The 15,860-nt window shown below is 45.2% G+C and overlaps 1 protein-coding gene across 1 annotated transcript in view; it reads right to left on the bottom strand.

Moving 5' to 3' along the window:
• The window catches only part of TTC39B (tetratricopeptide repeat domain 39B), a 71,093-nt gene that overhangs the window by 49,134 nt on the left and 6,099 nt on the right, over nt 1-15,860 (bottom strand). The window contains exon 2 of the mRNA XM_019554739.1: nt 7,771-7,875. Within this exon, the coding sequence (XP_019410284.1) occupies nt 7,771-7,865 (95 nt within the window). The 5' untranslated portion in view covers nt 7,866-7,875. The remainder of the gene's footprint in view (nt 1-7,770; nt 7,876-15,860) is intronic.

Raw genomic sequence — 15,860 nt, 5'->3', positions numbered from 1 at the left:
CCATCAGCCTGACCTCTATCTTGAGGAAGGTCTTGGAAAAGGTTATCAAAGAGGCCATCCTTAACAGACTAGCTGATGGCAATATCTGGAGGGATACCCAGCATGGGTTTGTTGCGGGTAGGTCTTGCTTGACTAACCTTACCTCCTTTTACAAGCAGGTGACCTATCACCTGGACAAGGGGTAAGAGATTGATGTCATATATCTTGACTTTAAAACAAGCCTTCCATCTGGTATCCCATGATCACCTTTTGGCAAAACTGGCTAACTGCAGCCTTGACCTCACCACGGTCCTCTGGCTGGAGAATTGGCTCCGTGACAGGACCCAGGGGGTGGTGGTTGATGGATGTCAATCGTCATGGTGCCCTGTGACCAGCGGGGTCCCTCAAGGCTCTGTCCTAGGGCCCATACTCTTTAACAGCTTCATCAGTGATGTGGACTTGCCAAGTTTGCGGACAACACCAAACTCTGAGGTAAAGCATCCACACCTGAGGACAGGAGTGTGATCCAGGCAGATCTTGACAGGCTCATGAAATAGGCAGAGGAGAACCTGATGGTGTTTAACACTGAAAGATGCAAGGTTCTCCACCTTGGGAGGAAAAACCTGCAACGTGCTTATAGGCTCGGCAGTGCTATGCTGGTCAGGGAAGGGAAAGGGACTTGGGGGTCATGATTGACTACAAGATGAACATGAGCCTTCAGTGTGATTCTGTGGCTAGTAAAGCAAACAAAACACTGACTTGCATCCATAGATGCTTCTCAAGAAAATCTTGGGATGTCATTCTCCCGTTGTACTCAGCCTTGGTGAGGCCGCAGCCGGAGTACTGCATCCAGTTTTGGACTTCTCAATTTAAAAAGGATGTGGAGAAGTTTGAGAGCGTGCACAGGAGAGCCATTCTCATGATCAGAGTCAGGAAAACAGACCTTATAATGGGAGGCCGAGAGCCATGGGACTCTTCAGCCTAGAAAAGCGCAGGCTCAGGAGTGATCTGGTGGCCACATATAAGTTTATCGGGGTGCTCATCAGGATCTGGGGGAACGTCTGTTCACCAGACTGCCCCAAGGGATAACCAGATGGAATGGTCACAAACTCTGCTGCAACTGATTCAGACATAAGGAAAAACTTCTTAATTGTCCAAGCTTCCAGGGTTTGGAATAGACTGCCACTGGAGGCGGTTTAAGCACTGCTTTGAATGCCTTCAAGACACATTTGGATGTTTGTCTTGCTGGGATCCCATGATCCCTGCTGACTTCCTGCCCGTGGGGTAGGGGGCTGGACTTGATGATCCTCCGGGGTCCCTTCCAACCCAAATGTCTATAAAATCTATGAAATACCCTTATCCCATCTCAGCTATGCTCAAACTACTCCTCTCAGCAATTCCATCCAATGCTTCTACATTTCATGGAAATAATTCTCACTGGTAGATACTAGCTTCAGGGAGACAGGGTGTGAAGGACACAGAATTATGGCTACATTGGCAAAGCCCTTAAAACACCATTTCCTGTTTTCAGGCATTTGAATCTTGCTGGGCATTGCATCTGGAAGGACAAGGACATAGTAGGCTCTGCATTCACAAAGTTCTTTCTCTGTGAATTTTCTAGACATCTGAGGAGAAAGAGGAGTTGATCTTCACTTAGGCTATATACAGATGTTCCATCTGTGCCAACAGAAAAGCCTCTCCCGACACAAAAAGGAGAGCACACAGAAGATTGAGAACTGTCTTGTGGATGAAAAATGGCTCTTGTGCAGGAAGTTAAATTGGTTATCTAGAAGGAAGATCTTCCTTCTGATCTAACTTGAACACCTGTGCACTTCAGGAGAGAGAGAAAGAAAAGAGACAGAGAAAGAAAAGAGATTCAATATCCCACGGTCCTCTGCTCTACCTTGGAGAGCAAACCGTCAGGCAACACTGTGGGGACCCTGCCCAACCAAAGAGCCTCCACCCAATGCACTACACCCATTCCACTGGAAAGCATGTGGGGAGTGGGGGACAATTCTCCTGTGACTACAGAGCTAACCCAGGCTTGGGCAACTCTGCAGCCATGAATGAACCCTGCAGCCACAGATCTTCTCTCTTCTCTAGTGGAACCAAAGGCATCCACAGGAGCAGGAGTCAACTGTGTTATGTCGGCAAGACTGCCTGAGCTCAGACAACCTTGCAGCCACATAAGATTCCCAAAGACTGGGCTCAGATAGCTTTGTAGCCACATGAGATTCCTAAGGACTGGGCTTAGGGAAGCTGTCCCCAAACCCAGTTCCTGGTCCCCGGGCTTTAAATGCCACCCCCACCACCCAGCAGGGGAGGGATTACTAAGACCTGAGGACTAGGACCTGTAGTTGGGAAAGGTTTTCCCACCCCAGTTTGTAGGCTTTAAATGATACATGTGCCACTCAGCTGGGTGGCGTGCATGGCTATTAAAGGCTGGGGAATCAGGCAAAGGGTCAGAAAAAATCTCCCCAGCACTACTTTTCTGAGCCTCTACCTTAAAATCGCCCTGTGTGCATCCCATCTGGATGCCTATTGACAGCATGCCCTTGGGTCCCAAGAGTGGGGGTGGCCCAGGAAGTAGCCCTCTTAAGTTCTCCAGCCAGGGGGACCCATCTGAGTAGCTCTCCAGCCATGGGGCTGGAACATGCTTATAGTCCAGCTCTTGGCCTAATTTTCTACCAAGAACTTCTGAGAAATTCTTACCAATAGAAATGCAAGTCTGTATGCAGCCTTAGGTAAGAGATGTCTGGCCCCCTGAGCCCTGGGTGCTTCTCACAGGTCAGACCAGCCATCTTCAGCAGCAAGGCAGCAGCTTGTCAGTGAAGCTGCCAGAGCCATTGCATCAGTGTGGTTCCAGAACCAAGCGGGTGAATACTGCAGCTTCTTGAAGAATCCCCTACTTCCTGTGCCGTTGGTTGCAGCACAATGGTGATAATGACTTTGATGTGAAATGTTTGGAGGATACAACTTCTGAGAGCACAGAGAGGGGTATCAAACAAGTTCTACCCCTTGACAGTTGTACAGGCAGTCCTCACACTTACAACACAATTGGTTCCTGAAAACCACGTCTTAAGTCAAAACATTGCAACTTGGAACCAATTTTCTCATAAGAAACAATGTTATACATGGGGGATTGGTTCCTGAACCAAGGCCCGATACTCTGTTTTCACCAGAAATACCCCAGAATTTTGTACGGAATCAATTATAGATGAGTAATATAGCTACACTAATGTATTTATATTGTAAATAGCAGTCATACTGACTCGGAAGGACTTCTTTGAGGTGACTTTGCTGGACTTCTTGAAGGACTCGTTTGGACTTTTTAAAGGGTTCTTGGCTGGAATCTTCTCATGAGTCTTAGCTGCAGGTTTTACTGGATTCTTGTCTGCTTTCTTAAAGAAAGTGTCCAAGGAAGTTTGGGCACGTGTTCTCCAGGGAGATGAGTGATGCAGCGAACTTGTTCACTGGCGTGATGTCGCATCAGATCAAGCATTGTAAAGTCAAAACTGACGTCAGGAAGTTTAAACAGGTGTCAATTTATAAACGTTGTAAGTGTGAAATGTTGCAACTCGAAACATTGTAAGTTGAGGACTGCCTGTATTCCATTTGTTTACAGTAACTTCAAGCCTGCAAGAAGAAGCTGTCACCTGTGATCACTTATAACATACAACTCATCCCACAGACTTCCAGCTAGTCTTCCTCTTCCTTTTCCTACAAGCCATTGTCACTTTACAAATTATTACCATATAAAAAAACTGTTCCTTGGTGTCCTGTGCCCCATGCTGCTATATACATCACAGCCATCAGCTTACAAACTCCCTTGGTCGTAAAGGCCTAGATGTAAATAAAGCTGGGCTTTGCTTTTTCTGTTTGGCCTGATTCCTCCAGGCCTACGGCCTGCCTAATCTGCATTCCTCCATGCTGACTCCTTTTAACACCCCCACCCCACCCCAGCTCCAGCCTGCTCCCCATCATTGCATGAGGAAGGATAGCATATACAGATCCTGACACATACATGGGGCAAGACAACCACTGCCAGAGGCAGGCTCCCTGGATGGTACTTGTATGGAAGGACAAACAGTCATTCTCACCTACCATTACAGCCTCCAAGTGTCATTTCTTATATTTCAGGAAATACCTACAGTCTCTTAAATTAGGCAGAAGGCAGGGCAAGGTAGCATCTTAGATTAGCTTGAAGAATTAGCAGGGCAAAAAGAATAACAAGAAGGGTTTCTAGAACTACATCAGCAACAAGAGGAAGATTAGGGAATGTGTGGATCCCTTACCAGGCAACCTAATGACAGAAGATATGGGAAAAGCTGAAGTACTCGATGCCTTTTTTTACCTCAGTCTTCATAGGCAATGTCAGCTCCCAGACTATGGCACATGGCAGCACAGTTTGGGAAGGAGATGAGCAACCAACAGTGGCGAAAGAACAGGATAGGGACTATTTAAAAAAGCTGGACATGTACAAGCGTATGGAGCAGAGCCAAAGGTGATGCACCCAAGAGTGCTGGCTGATGTAACAGCAGAGCAGCTGGGCATTATCTCTGAAAACTCGTACGGATATGGAGAGGTCCTAGATGATTGCAAAAGAGCAGACACAGTGCCCATCTTTAATAAAGGGAAGAAGGAGGATCCAGGAAGCTACAGACTGAGCAGCCTCACTCCAGTCCCTGGAAAAATCATGGAGCAGGTCCTCAAGGAATCCATTTCAAAGCACTTGGAGGCGAAGGTCATTAGGAACAGTCACCATGGATTCACCAAGGACATATCTTGCCTGACCAACCTGATCTTAGCAAATCTTTTGATAAGATCTCACACAATATTGTCAAGCACACTAGGGAAAGATGGGTTGGATGAATGCACTATAAGGTAGACAGAAAACTTACTCAAAAGGTAGTAATTAATGGTGTGATGTCTAGCTGCAGCCCATAACAAGGGGAGTGTCCCAGGGATTGGTCCTGGGGCCACTTTTGTCCAATATCTTCATCAACAAGCTGGAAGATGGGATGGATTACACCCTCAGCAAGTCTGCAGATGACACTAAGCTGTGGGGAGTAGTAGATACACTGGAGGGTAGAGTAAGGATTCAGAGACCACAACAAATGGAGGATTGAACCAAAGAAGTCTCATGAGGTTCAATAAGGAGAAGTGCGAAGTCCTGCACTTGGGACAGAACAATTTAATGCACTGGTACATGCAGGGGAATGACTAGCTAGGCAGCAGCTCTACAGAAAAGGACTTATGGGTTACAGTGGACAATAAGTTGAATATGAGTCAATAGTATGCCCTTGTTGCAAAGAAGGCTAACAGTATACTGGGTAGTATTAGTTGGAGAGTTGCTAGCAGATCACAGGAAGTGATTATTGCCCTATATTCAGCACTGGTGAGGCCACATGTGGAGTACTGTGTCCAGTTTTAGGCCCCCCACTACAAAAAGGATGTAGACAAACTGGAGAGAGAGTCCGGCAGCAGAGGGCAATGAAAATGGTTACAGGGCTGGGGCACTTGACTTCTGAGGAGAGGCTGAGGGAACGAGGCTTATTTAGTCTGGAGAAGAGAGACTGAGGGGGGAAATTAATAGTAGCCTTCAGCTACCTGAAGTGGGGTTCAAAAGGGGGTGGAGCTGGACTGTTTTCAGTGGTGGCAGAACAAGGAGCAAGGGAAGTTGCAGCAAGGGAAGTTTAGGTTCGATATTAGGAAAAACTCTCTCACTAGGAAGCTAGTAAAGCACTGGAACAGATTACCCAGAGAGGCTGTGAAATCTCCATCCTTGAAGGTTTTTAAGAGCCAGATATACAAAGCCTTGGCTGAGATGATATAGTTGGGAATGGTCCTCCTTTGAGGAAGGGGTTGGATTAATGACCTCCTGAGGTCCCATCCAACCCTAATTTTCTATGATTCTGCGATATCCCCACAATAAAATCAGGTCATATCACTCCTATAAGGTCCAGCAATGTTCAAAACAATGCGAGTAAACAAAGCACTTCTAGAACACTTAGAATATTCCTTAGGCAGAGGGGACTTAAACCTGAACTATAATCAGAGCTGGTGTGCCTCCAAAACGTACATGTAAAAACAGTTAGAATACCTAACCATGATTAGGGAAAATCAAAAGCCACCAATCTTTCAAACATTCCTTTCTATTCAAAAGAAATTGTTCTCTCCTGTCACTAAAAAGGGATTGGTATGGAGAAAGTATCATAATACAGAAATAAAATGATGTTTAGTGAAGATAGTAAGAAACCAAGATGTTTCCATTAATCAAGCCTTTATTATTCTGATTTCATGTCCATTTCCTTTGTGGACAAAAGGTACTAGAAAAGGGCAGGAAGAATCTTGAGGGAAGATAAATTTATTAGAGGTGCAACTTATCAGTACATCTCAAATCAGCAAGGATAAAAGGAAAATTGACATATCAGCAATCAGATATTTTTGGCCAATGTAGCCGATAACATCACCAATGTGTGCATGTATGTACCCACAGAATGCATCCAGCCAGGAATAAAGCCTGGCAGTGTGGAGAAAAGCAGCCGGCCAGTAAGTCTGTGGGGGAGAAAGGGGCGTGGGGGAGGTGAGGAAGATCATGATCCCATAACGAGGGAGGGAGTGGAGCTGGGGCAGTGGCTGCCCAGCTGAAGCAGGAGCAGGGCGGGGGATGTGGAGACGGTGGGAGTCTCCCCACCTCTGCAAGCAGCCCCAGGGGAGGCATGAGGGGGCATGTGCCCTCCGGATTTGTGCACAGACCAAGGGCAGACTGCCCGCTGTGGGCCAGCCTCTTCCCATTTGAGGAGCTGGGTTGGGCTGGGGCTGCGCTCAGGGTGGATGGTGACAGTGCTAGGAGAGGTGGCTACAGGGTGAGCAATAGTCACCCCAAAATTTGCTGTAGCCCCCTGTAGCCACTCCTCCCACACTGCTGTTGCCTGCCCTAAGCATAACCCAGGCCTAGCCCCCACTTCCCCCTCCCCCCTCCCAAGAAGAGGCCAGCGCAGCCCCTGGCCCTGAGCCTACAGCAGGCAGCCCACCTTTGCCCCATGCACAGATCCAGTGGGGCACATACCCCCCATGCCTCCCCCAGGGGTATGCCCACAGCTCTGTCCCAGATCCTGCCCTGCCTGAGCAGTGCCACCCTCTGTCCCAGCCCCATTCTCTCACCACAGGGGCCTTGATCTGCCTCCCCCCATTCCCCGCCCCCCAGACTTACCAGCTGGACGCTGCTCTCCACACTGCCAGGCTGCATATCAGCTATTGGATCGGTATTGGCTGATATGGCTGGTTAATAATTGGCCATCAGTATCAGCCAAAAAAATCTTTATTGGTGCACCCCTAAAATTCATCTCACTAGACTTCAAGCTAAATCTACCCACTGCTCATAGAGGCAGATGAGAGAAAAACCTCCAACTTGCCAGTCAGCTAGGTCTGAGCACAGCCCACATCTTCCTTCCAGCCTGTTTGGTCAAAATTAGGGGGTTTTGCAGACTGTCTACTCTCTGCCTATCTCCTCAATGCACCTGCCAAGACTTCACCTTGATTTTAGAAGATTGAAATAATACAGTCCATGGATCAACTGATGACACTTGCGATAAATGCATTCAAAGAGTAAGTGAATGCACTGTTTAGGGAAACTGGGTCAAACTGCCTTTTGGGCAAAAGAGAATAAATGCAATTAATGAATGTGAAGGCCTCTAAAACAGTCTTTTAATCTTCAGCAACTGGACGCATTCTTTATAGAATCTCAATTAATTCTAACAGCAGAAACAACAACACATATGACCTCACCATGGTCGAAGCAATTCCAGGGCTTCAGAGAATTTGTTATTTAGAAATAAGTTCAGTGCCATTGCACATTCTTCCAGAGAACACTTGAGATCCATTTTAGATGCCCTAGTAAAAACAGAAAAACATAAAGGAGGAAAAATTAGTATTGGGGATTAGAATCCATAGTGGCCTTTATTTGCAAAGTGAAACTGAAAAAAACACTGCACAAACATCTTGCCTATTTTGGCCTTAATCATAAGTACTTTTCTGTTTTATCACTGTTTTAAGAATGTTGCCTTCAGTGGATTTTGCTTCAGGCCTAAAGACTCTCAATGAACTATCTATCAAGTCCTTTGACAGTGTGGTAGATTATTGACAAAATACAACATGATTTTTTATGTAATAGTGTTGCTCCAACATACCTAGAAATTACAGTTCACCCAATAAAACTTGCGATGTCTACTACAGTATTTGTGTATGATGAAAAAGTTAGAAATATTTTCCAAAGCTATTTGTCATAATCTTGTAACATCCAACTGCTTTTGCTTCTTCATTGTCAGATACTAATATTGTGCACATCATTTTAATCCATTATGTCGGGGGTGTCAAGATCACCTGCACCTATGGGCCAAATCCAAACTACAGGGCTTCTCATGGCCCAGGTTTTGCTCACAAGGTACCCTCGCAGGCTGGATCTGGACCTGGCAGTAGCATATGGCTTAATGCAGCTGTTGCTGCCCCTATCGCTGGCTCTGTAGTAAGAAACTTAGCAGTAGGCAACACTGTGCCCCCCTACACTAGGAGTTCTGGGAGCCAGGTAAAACCCCTGTATTACATATCCTCTTTTCCATGATTTCTTATTTTCTTGTGGGGTCTTATTTTGATTAAGATGAAAATTTTCACACAACTTCATGAACTACTACATTCCCTCCTCCACAGCTACTCCCTTAAGAAATTCAAATCTTCCTCTGTATTATGCAAGTACATATAATTGCTCTGATATAGGAAAGAATTTGTCCCTATACATTTATTATCACCAGCATGTGGGTAAAGTTTGAAGAAGGAATGGAAAAGCTGAAAAATATATGGACTGGTACAACTACTTCTTTCCTCTGTCCTGCTACATTTGTCATGATGGACTCATTTGGACCAACTCCATAGACTAGAAGCAGCTCAGCCTCATGTGCCATGTACCTCAGGTATTATGAGCTCCAATTACCATACCACCTATGTTTCTCACATTTTTTTTTTTATGTAGCACAGCAGTACTACTCTCCCTCTTTTACAAATGGGGAATGGAGATACAGGTACAATGCATCATTTGTACAAGGTCACAGCAGTCTGTGGTAAAGCAAGGAACTGAACCCCTAGTCTTTTAAACTGCATGATTCATGTCCTGAGCACTGGATATTTCATCTCATATTAGGTTCTTTTAGGCCTTCTCGCCTGGGCCTTTAGGATACTCTTGCTTCGTATTTTTAAAGTTAGTCTGTGAAACAAGGTAGGCCTAGAAACATATTTTTAAAATAACGAAAGCCGGGATTCTCATCTAATATTATGATTTGTGCAGTTAGATCTTGAAGCAAAATCTTTAAAAAAGACACTCACAATAAAATCATAGAAGCTAGACACTTAAAAAAAAAATTCAGATATCAGAATTAATTTCATCCTCCTGTTCTACAAATGTGTAATCCTCTAAACACGATTCTTAACATCTGTATCTATGGCATATCAACCTCTACCACCACACTGAATCTTTGTCATTTAAGTCTTTTCCTGTTCCTCAAAAAGGAAGGCACTTTTACACCTTCCTATTTCCTCTCCATGAAGAAAAGAAAGAGCAGAGGGACAGCTTATCTTTCAGCAGAGGGAGCTGGTAGTCATGTTTATAGGCCTGGAGAGCTGCACTAAGTCCAGCTCTGGGAACACCAAAGCAATTGTGATGCTATAAAAAGGTCTTGCCGATGCCCAAAAGGGCTGAGCTCACAGTTTGCATCTTCAGAAACAAAAGACAGCAAGTTAGAAACATAATGGAGCTTAAAGTGTAAGAGCTCAACTCTGTAAACTGTGTGTCATGCATGCAGAATTTACAGAAGTTACTTGTGCAAATAAAGGGTACACATGAAAAAAGATGGCAGAATACGGCTCTAAAATAAGATTAAGAGAGATGTTTAAAAGGATGTCCATCCATAATTAGGGCCAATAAAAGAAAATCATGCACAGCAAACAGCAACTCTGACTGCCACTTATTACGGTGCTTTAAAAACTTATTACGGTGCTTTAAAAAGGGAGATGAGCTCTCTGAAAAAAATCAGACCCCAATTCTAGATACTAAGGTCTTCTAGACATTTAGGAAGGACAGGGGATGAAAGTAACCATGTGCTGTGATTTGGTACATGTGTAGTAATTCCAAAATGTAATGTTCTTTTTCTGCATGCAAAGTATGTCTTGATTTGTATTTAAGGCAACAGGGAAGGATGGCAGCCATGGAGCACTTGGAATATAATAGACTCTCTTGGGGACTAGTCCTGTTGTGTATGCACACAGGTAAACTCAAGTTTTGCATGACTGAAGGCTGCAGGAAGTAATTGAGCATCAAACAGCTTGTCCTCAGTCAAAAAACTGCTGTTCCCATTACAATAAAGGAGAATTTTAACATGGACTTCAATGGAAGTATGATGGGCACTCTTAGGTGGCTGATTAACCACCAAAAAGGGCTTCATTCTGGAAAGTCCTTTTCAAGTCCAGTTCAAATTCAACTCTAAAAAAGTGCTTATATAAAGATAAAATGCCGTGAAATTTTTGCTTTTTCCATAAATCTTTCTTGGGGAAGAAACATGTTTATTAAGACAATGCAAGTCGGACTGTTATATTTGTTTAAACCCTTGTTAAACATAACTTATAATCATCTAAAATGCAAGACATTACATTCTGAAACCGTCCAAAGATTCACAGCTCTAACTCCAATTCACTGTCATGATTAGACAAAACAAGTTCTGTGAGAAGCAATCAAAGAGTCCACCCTATGTAAATGATAGGTAAAACAGGGCTGAATACTCTCCATGGTGCTGTTTTTGACCATTGCCTAAATTCCACAGATAATTTTTCTTTTCTTAGAAATGTAATACTCTATCTACTACATGGCAATTCATAGAAAGCATCCTAATCAGAATTAAATTCCCTGTGCTAAAATACTCTATCCTTAATTTAGGAGAGAACAAAAAACGGTTTCTGAGATCTGGTAATTTTAGCACATCCAAGTCATAAGGAAAAAAAGAGATCCTTTAAAGTGCAGATGTTTATTGAACCTGGAATATGGGGATACACCAGATACGAAATAAAGGGACTTATACTCAGCGCTGTTTTATTTGGTGTCTCATCAACGTAAAAATCAATTGTTAGAAACCCGTCTCAAAATATAATTGTATTATTCATTGCAATGTTTAAATTAAGAAATTGTGTTCTGAAATTTATCATCAGTGCACAGAACTCATTCCTGTTGCCATATTCATCAATAAGCTCCAGGAACAGGGCACAGTTGCAAAGATTTAAGTTCAGTATCCTATAAGATGTATGAGACCAGCGATGTCAAGTACTACATATAATGGAATGAAGTACCATATTGCAATACACATGTACAAAAACAGGGGCAGAGTTACAGTTGCTATTTAATGATCATTTTCAGCTGAGATTACTTTAATTGCAAAGTTTATTAGTGTTAATAAAGAATTTGCATCTGAAAAAAATTAAGTGATCAATGAAATCATTTACATCGAGTAACACCACATTACATTCTAAGCTTTTCCCTTTTCATCAGGTCATTACAGGGACTTTTTAAAAACAGAAAAGGTTGTAAAGAGGTTAAAGTATTTAGCTTTCACTTAGGGCAATACAATTTATAAAAACCCATTTCCTAATAATTTATAACAAACTTACTTTTAAGAAGAGCAGGAGAAGATACACATAGAATAAGCTAATAGAAGTTATATAACACATACTGATTTCCCTGAGGATACAAATCTCAAATAACTTTACAAGACTTCCTCCAGGTTAACAGAGAGCATAGCTTGCCCTTTTGTTTAATCTACTTAATATACTATAATGTATATACTTTCTAACTGTATTACATGAGCCCAGAGACGAGATTAAATTAGCATTAGTTTGAGAATGTGTACCAATAATTTACAGATTATCCCAAATTTTGTGGCTACCCCAAAATTAAGCCCTTAATAAGCAACAAATGTCTTGCATTTAAGCTTAAATTTAAGTAATCTAACTACAATAAAGCTTAGAAAATTATATTTAAGGCACCTACATGACCTTAGGCCTACTTATACTGTTCCCTGCAGAATTGGTTCCACCACAAAAATTAGAGCCATCACACCCACAGTTTCCCATCAGTAGTAAAACCCCTTCACACTTCCAGCAGAGCAACACAGCGCAGTCTGCAAATGACAGAAAGCTTTTGCTGTCATAGGGAAACTGCCAGAAGTAGGTGTAGACTGCCAGTCCTTTCTGTAGGCAGCCATAGCCCTTTTAAGAGCTGGTGCCTCCCAAGGCGCGCCATGTGTCCTGATGGCACACCTGCTATAAATGAGGTCACCTTGAGCTGCCAGAAGCTAAGACTGTGGAGGCACACTCCAAAATAGCTGCCTGCAGAGGGAAGGTTGTAACATCAACAAGCCCTTAATACTGCCATACAATAAACATGAAATGTAGGACTGTGCAAAATTTTGGCAGACATTTCATTTCAGAGGTGTTTCGGGCGCCTGAAACACCAAACTTGAAACTAAACAAAACCATCCGAAACATTTAGGAATGCTTGAGAGGCGGGCTTGCGGGGAAAAAAAAAACTTGGAAGAGGGAGGGGGAAGAGGGAGGGAAGGACTGCTCTGATACTGACATCTGTAGCTGGCCAGTGTCTGCGATCTGTCCCTGAGGTCTCTTCCAATACCAGTGCTCTGGGGAAGAGAAGGAGAAACAGCATATAAGGCTCTGTGTGAAGCCTTTCTCTGCCTTTTGTGAGCTCTCTGTCTGGAAGCAACAGCATGTGAAAGGTACTGGATGGCTGCAATGACTGGCTTCCTAGTAGTCAATCTCTTCCTAGTCTCTGTTCTTGGAAAGGATTGGATACACCTTTCCAATTTATTACAGATAGAAGATATATTGCACAGAGATATATAACACTTTGTACCCGCCCAGCCTCATGTAGGCAGTCCCTTGCCACCTTGGAGCGTGCACCTAGTGTCGGCTGTGGAGGTTGTTCCTGTGGCCTTGACGCTCAGTCGCATTCACCCCGAGGAAGACCCCGATACTTTCCTGCCATGACCTGGTCTTTCCTTTCAGTCATGGGGCTCCTTCTTGTGGCTCCTTCCAGGTCGGGCACTACCCCCAGCAGGTACTCTTGGGGCTCCACCTCCACTATGCACCAGCCATGCACCAGCCTCTAGGATGGCCAAATGATGGGCAGTTGACTCACCCTCCGATGTCATCACCCACACTCTCTTTGCCTATTTGGCTCCCTTCAGTCTTCCCCTATACAGGATGATTTTGGGACATTGGGCCGTCCCTGGTAATACTCTGGGTCTCCCCTGCTGCACTACTACCTGCCGTGCTGTCCCAGCTCCTATGGGTCCACAAGGGCCGCTCGTGGTCCCTATCCCTGTGCTAGAGCCCCGGGATAACAAAATGAATTAGCACACCAAAGAAAAAAAAAAAGTGAACAAGGCTTCAGCCTGTCCCACTCACAAGCATCTGTGGCTCCTACATCTCTCAGTGCTATCCTCCCTCATCTGGTTTCACTGCCAGCTGACATAGTGTCCCCTTTAACTGGCCTGGACCCCTCCAATGGATCCTCCCTCAGGCTCTCTTCTGGCTGCCAGTGCAGCTGGTGTTCAGCTTGGGGACCAGTCCTGCCATCTGCCTTCCGCAATGCTCCCCCTGCCATTTCCCTACCACTGGCTTTGATTTCACCTGGATAGCGTTTTCCAGTGATGTCATCCACCCATGCCGCTCCCAGCCAAAAATAAAAGTGGCTGATGAATCACGTGGGTGTTCCATCCTAGCGTAGTTCATCTGGCTCATCTCTCCCTAAAAAAGGTAAGCTCGCCCTATCTTCAGGGCTTTTCTCTTTCTTGTCCCGGCGGGTTGGCTCTGCCCTGGGTCCCTCTGTAGGATGGGTTTCTGGGCCTTCTACCTGCATCCGCCAGGACACACACATATATTAAACAGATAGAACATATATTGCACATATAAGATATATTACACACACACACACACACACACACACACTCTTTCTAGCACAGCAAACATTATGAAGCATGCTGGAAAGGCACCTGCCAGGTCTTCTGGCACCCCCACCCCAAACTTATATGCATCCTCTTCCCTATCAGCCATTAGACTTCTACTGCTAGAGGCAGCAAGGAGATGGGAGCAGTGTCTGCACCCGCCCCACCTCCACTAACAGAAGCCCCAGTATCACCATTATGACAAGCACCACCACGAGTCTCCTTCACCCCAATTTCAGTTTCCAGCCTGAGCTTTCCAGTGCCAGAGGAGGAGCTGGATCTGGAGCAGGGGAGCTCAGTGCCATAGCCAGAGAAGTTCTGGGGAAGGAGGAGGAATCTGAGTTTCTGCTCCACACCCCTCCAACTTCCGAGAGCCAGGTTTCCTTCTCCGGAAGGCACCTTGGAGGAGGTTGAGGTTGTGGAGGCTCAGCTAAGTTTCTGTTGTTGTGCCTCTGCCTGCTGTGGAGAGGGATAAGGCAGTATCCCCACCCGCATCCCAGAAGCGAGAGGGTAGCGTAGTGTGGGATCATTTTGAGGTGGCAGATGATCCCAGGTATGCTACCTGTATACACTGCCGATGCAAGACCAGCCAGGGCAAGGATAAGAAACACTTCAGCACCACAGGGATGTTGATGCACATCAGGAGGCACCATCCCCATACCTTTGCTCCTCCTCAGCCTGGCACCAGTGAGAGTGTGCCAAAAGGGAAGTCCCTCCTCTCGCTCCAAAGCCCCCATCCCCCAGAAGCACAGGCAGGCCACCCTGGACCAGTGGGGGAAAAGGCAGAGGGAAAGTGGGGCACCTTCCCAAGGTGAGCGAGGTCGCTTAGAACACCGGGTAGATGTTTGCTCTGGATGGCCAGCCCTGCTTAGCTGAGTGGCCAGAGTTTAGGTAGCTCATGGCACTTGTGGCCCTATCATACCACGCCTGTACACACCACCTTCAGCAGGACGGTGGTGACCTCCCCTATATGAAGCATGCTGGGAGTACTTGAGAGGAGCTGCGCAGGGTAGGTCTGCAGGTGGCCTTACACTTCACCTTGGACATCTGGAGCAGCCGGGGTGGAGATCATGCCTACCTCCCCTTCACAGGGCACTGGTGCGATCAGTCAGGCCATTGGTGGGCTCTCCTTCAAGCAGAGGTGATGGATGAGTCCCACATGGCAACAGAGACCACGGGGCCATGACCTGCACTGTGCAAGGGTGGCTCGTTGGGCAGGGCGAGCTCAACTGCAGGTTCATGGTCACCAACAACCAGCCAGGTGATTCCCATAGTGAGGGAGCTTTAGAACAAAATGGAGAGGTTCCAGGGGATTGGTGTTCCTGGTTGGGGCAAGTCACTGTTGCCAGAGGTTCAGACAGCTGAAGGAGGGCATCAAAAAATGGCTGAATCTGTTGCAGTCCAGTATGCTCCACATGCTGGTGGGTATGTGCAACCCAAGGGTGAAGGGGACCGTGTGTGCAGCAAAACCCTGGATCACTGGACAGAGTGCTGGTGAACATGGTCAGGGAGGCAGAGGGGCAGAGGCAGGGGGACGTGAAAGTGGGGGATCCACTTTCCCATGGCAGCACTCCATCTACCAGTTATGGTATTAGGGTAGCTCATCATATTTTATGCTTTAAAGTTGTACCGGCTTATAGAGTGGTGCATTATAGTATTGTTTATATTTAAGCCTTATTAAATAATTGCTTAAGATTTGTATAAACTCATTAACTTTTTATTTTGTTTATTACCTGGCCTTGAGTTGTTTTTGTAGAGCTCATAGTGCTCATTATATTATAGCTTTTTGTTTTTTAATCACTGTGAGAAGTTTCATAGTTTCAT

This window comes from Crocodylus porosus, unplaced genomic scaffold (genome assembly GCF_001723895.1).
Source record: "Crocodylus porosus isolate Cpor-Errol unplaced genomic scaffold, CroPor_comp1, whole genome shotgun sequence".
NCBI lineage: Eukaryota > Metazoa > Chordata > Crocodylia > Crocodylidae > Crocodylus > Crocodylus porosus.
Note: the sequence above shows the minus strand (reverse complement) of the source record. Positions and strands in the feature narration are given on the sequence as shown.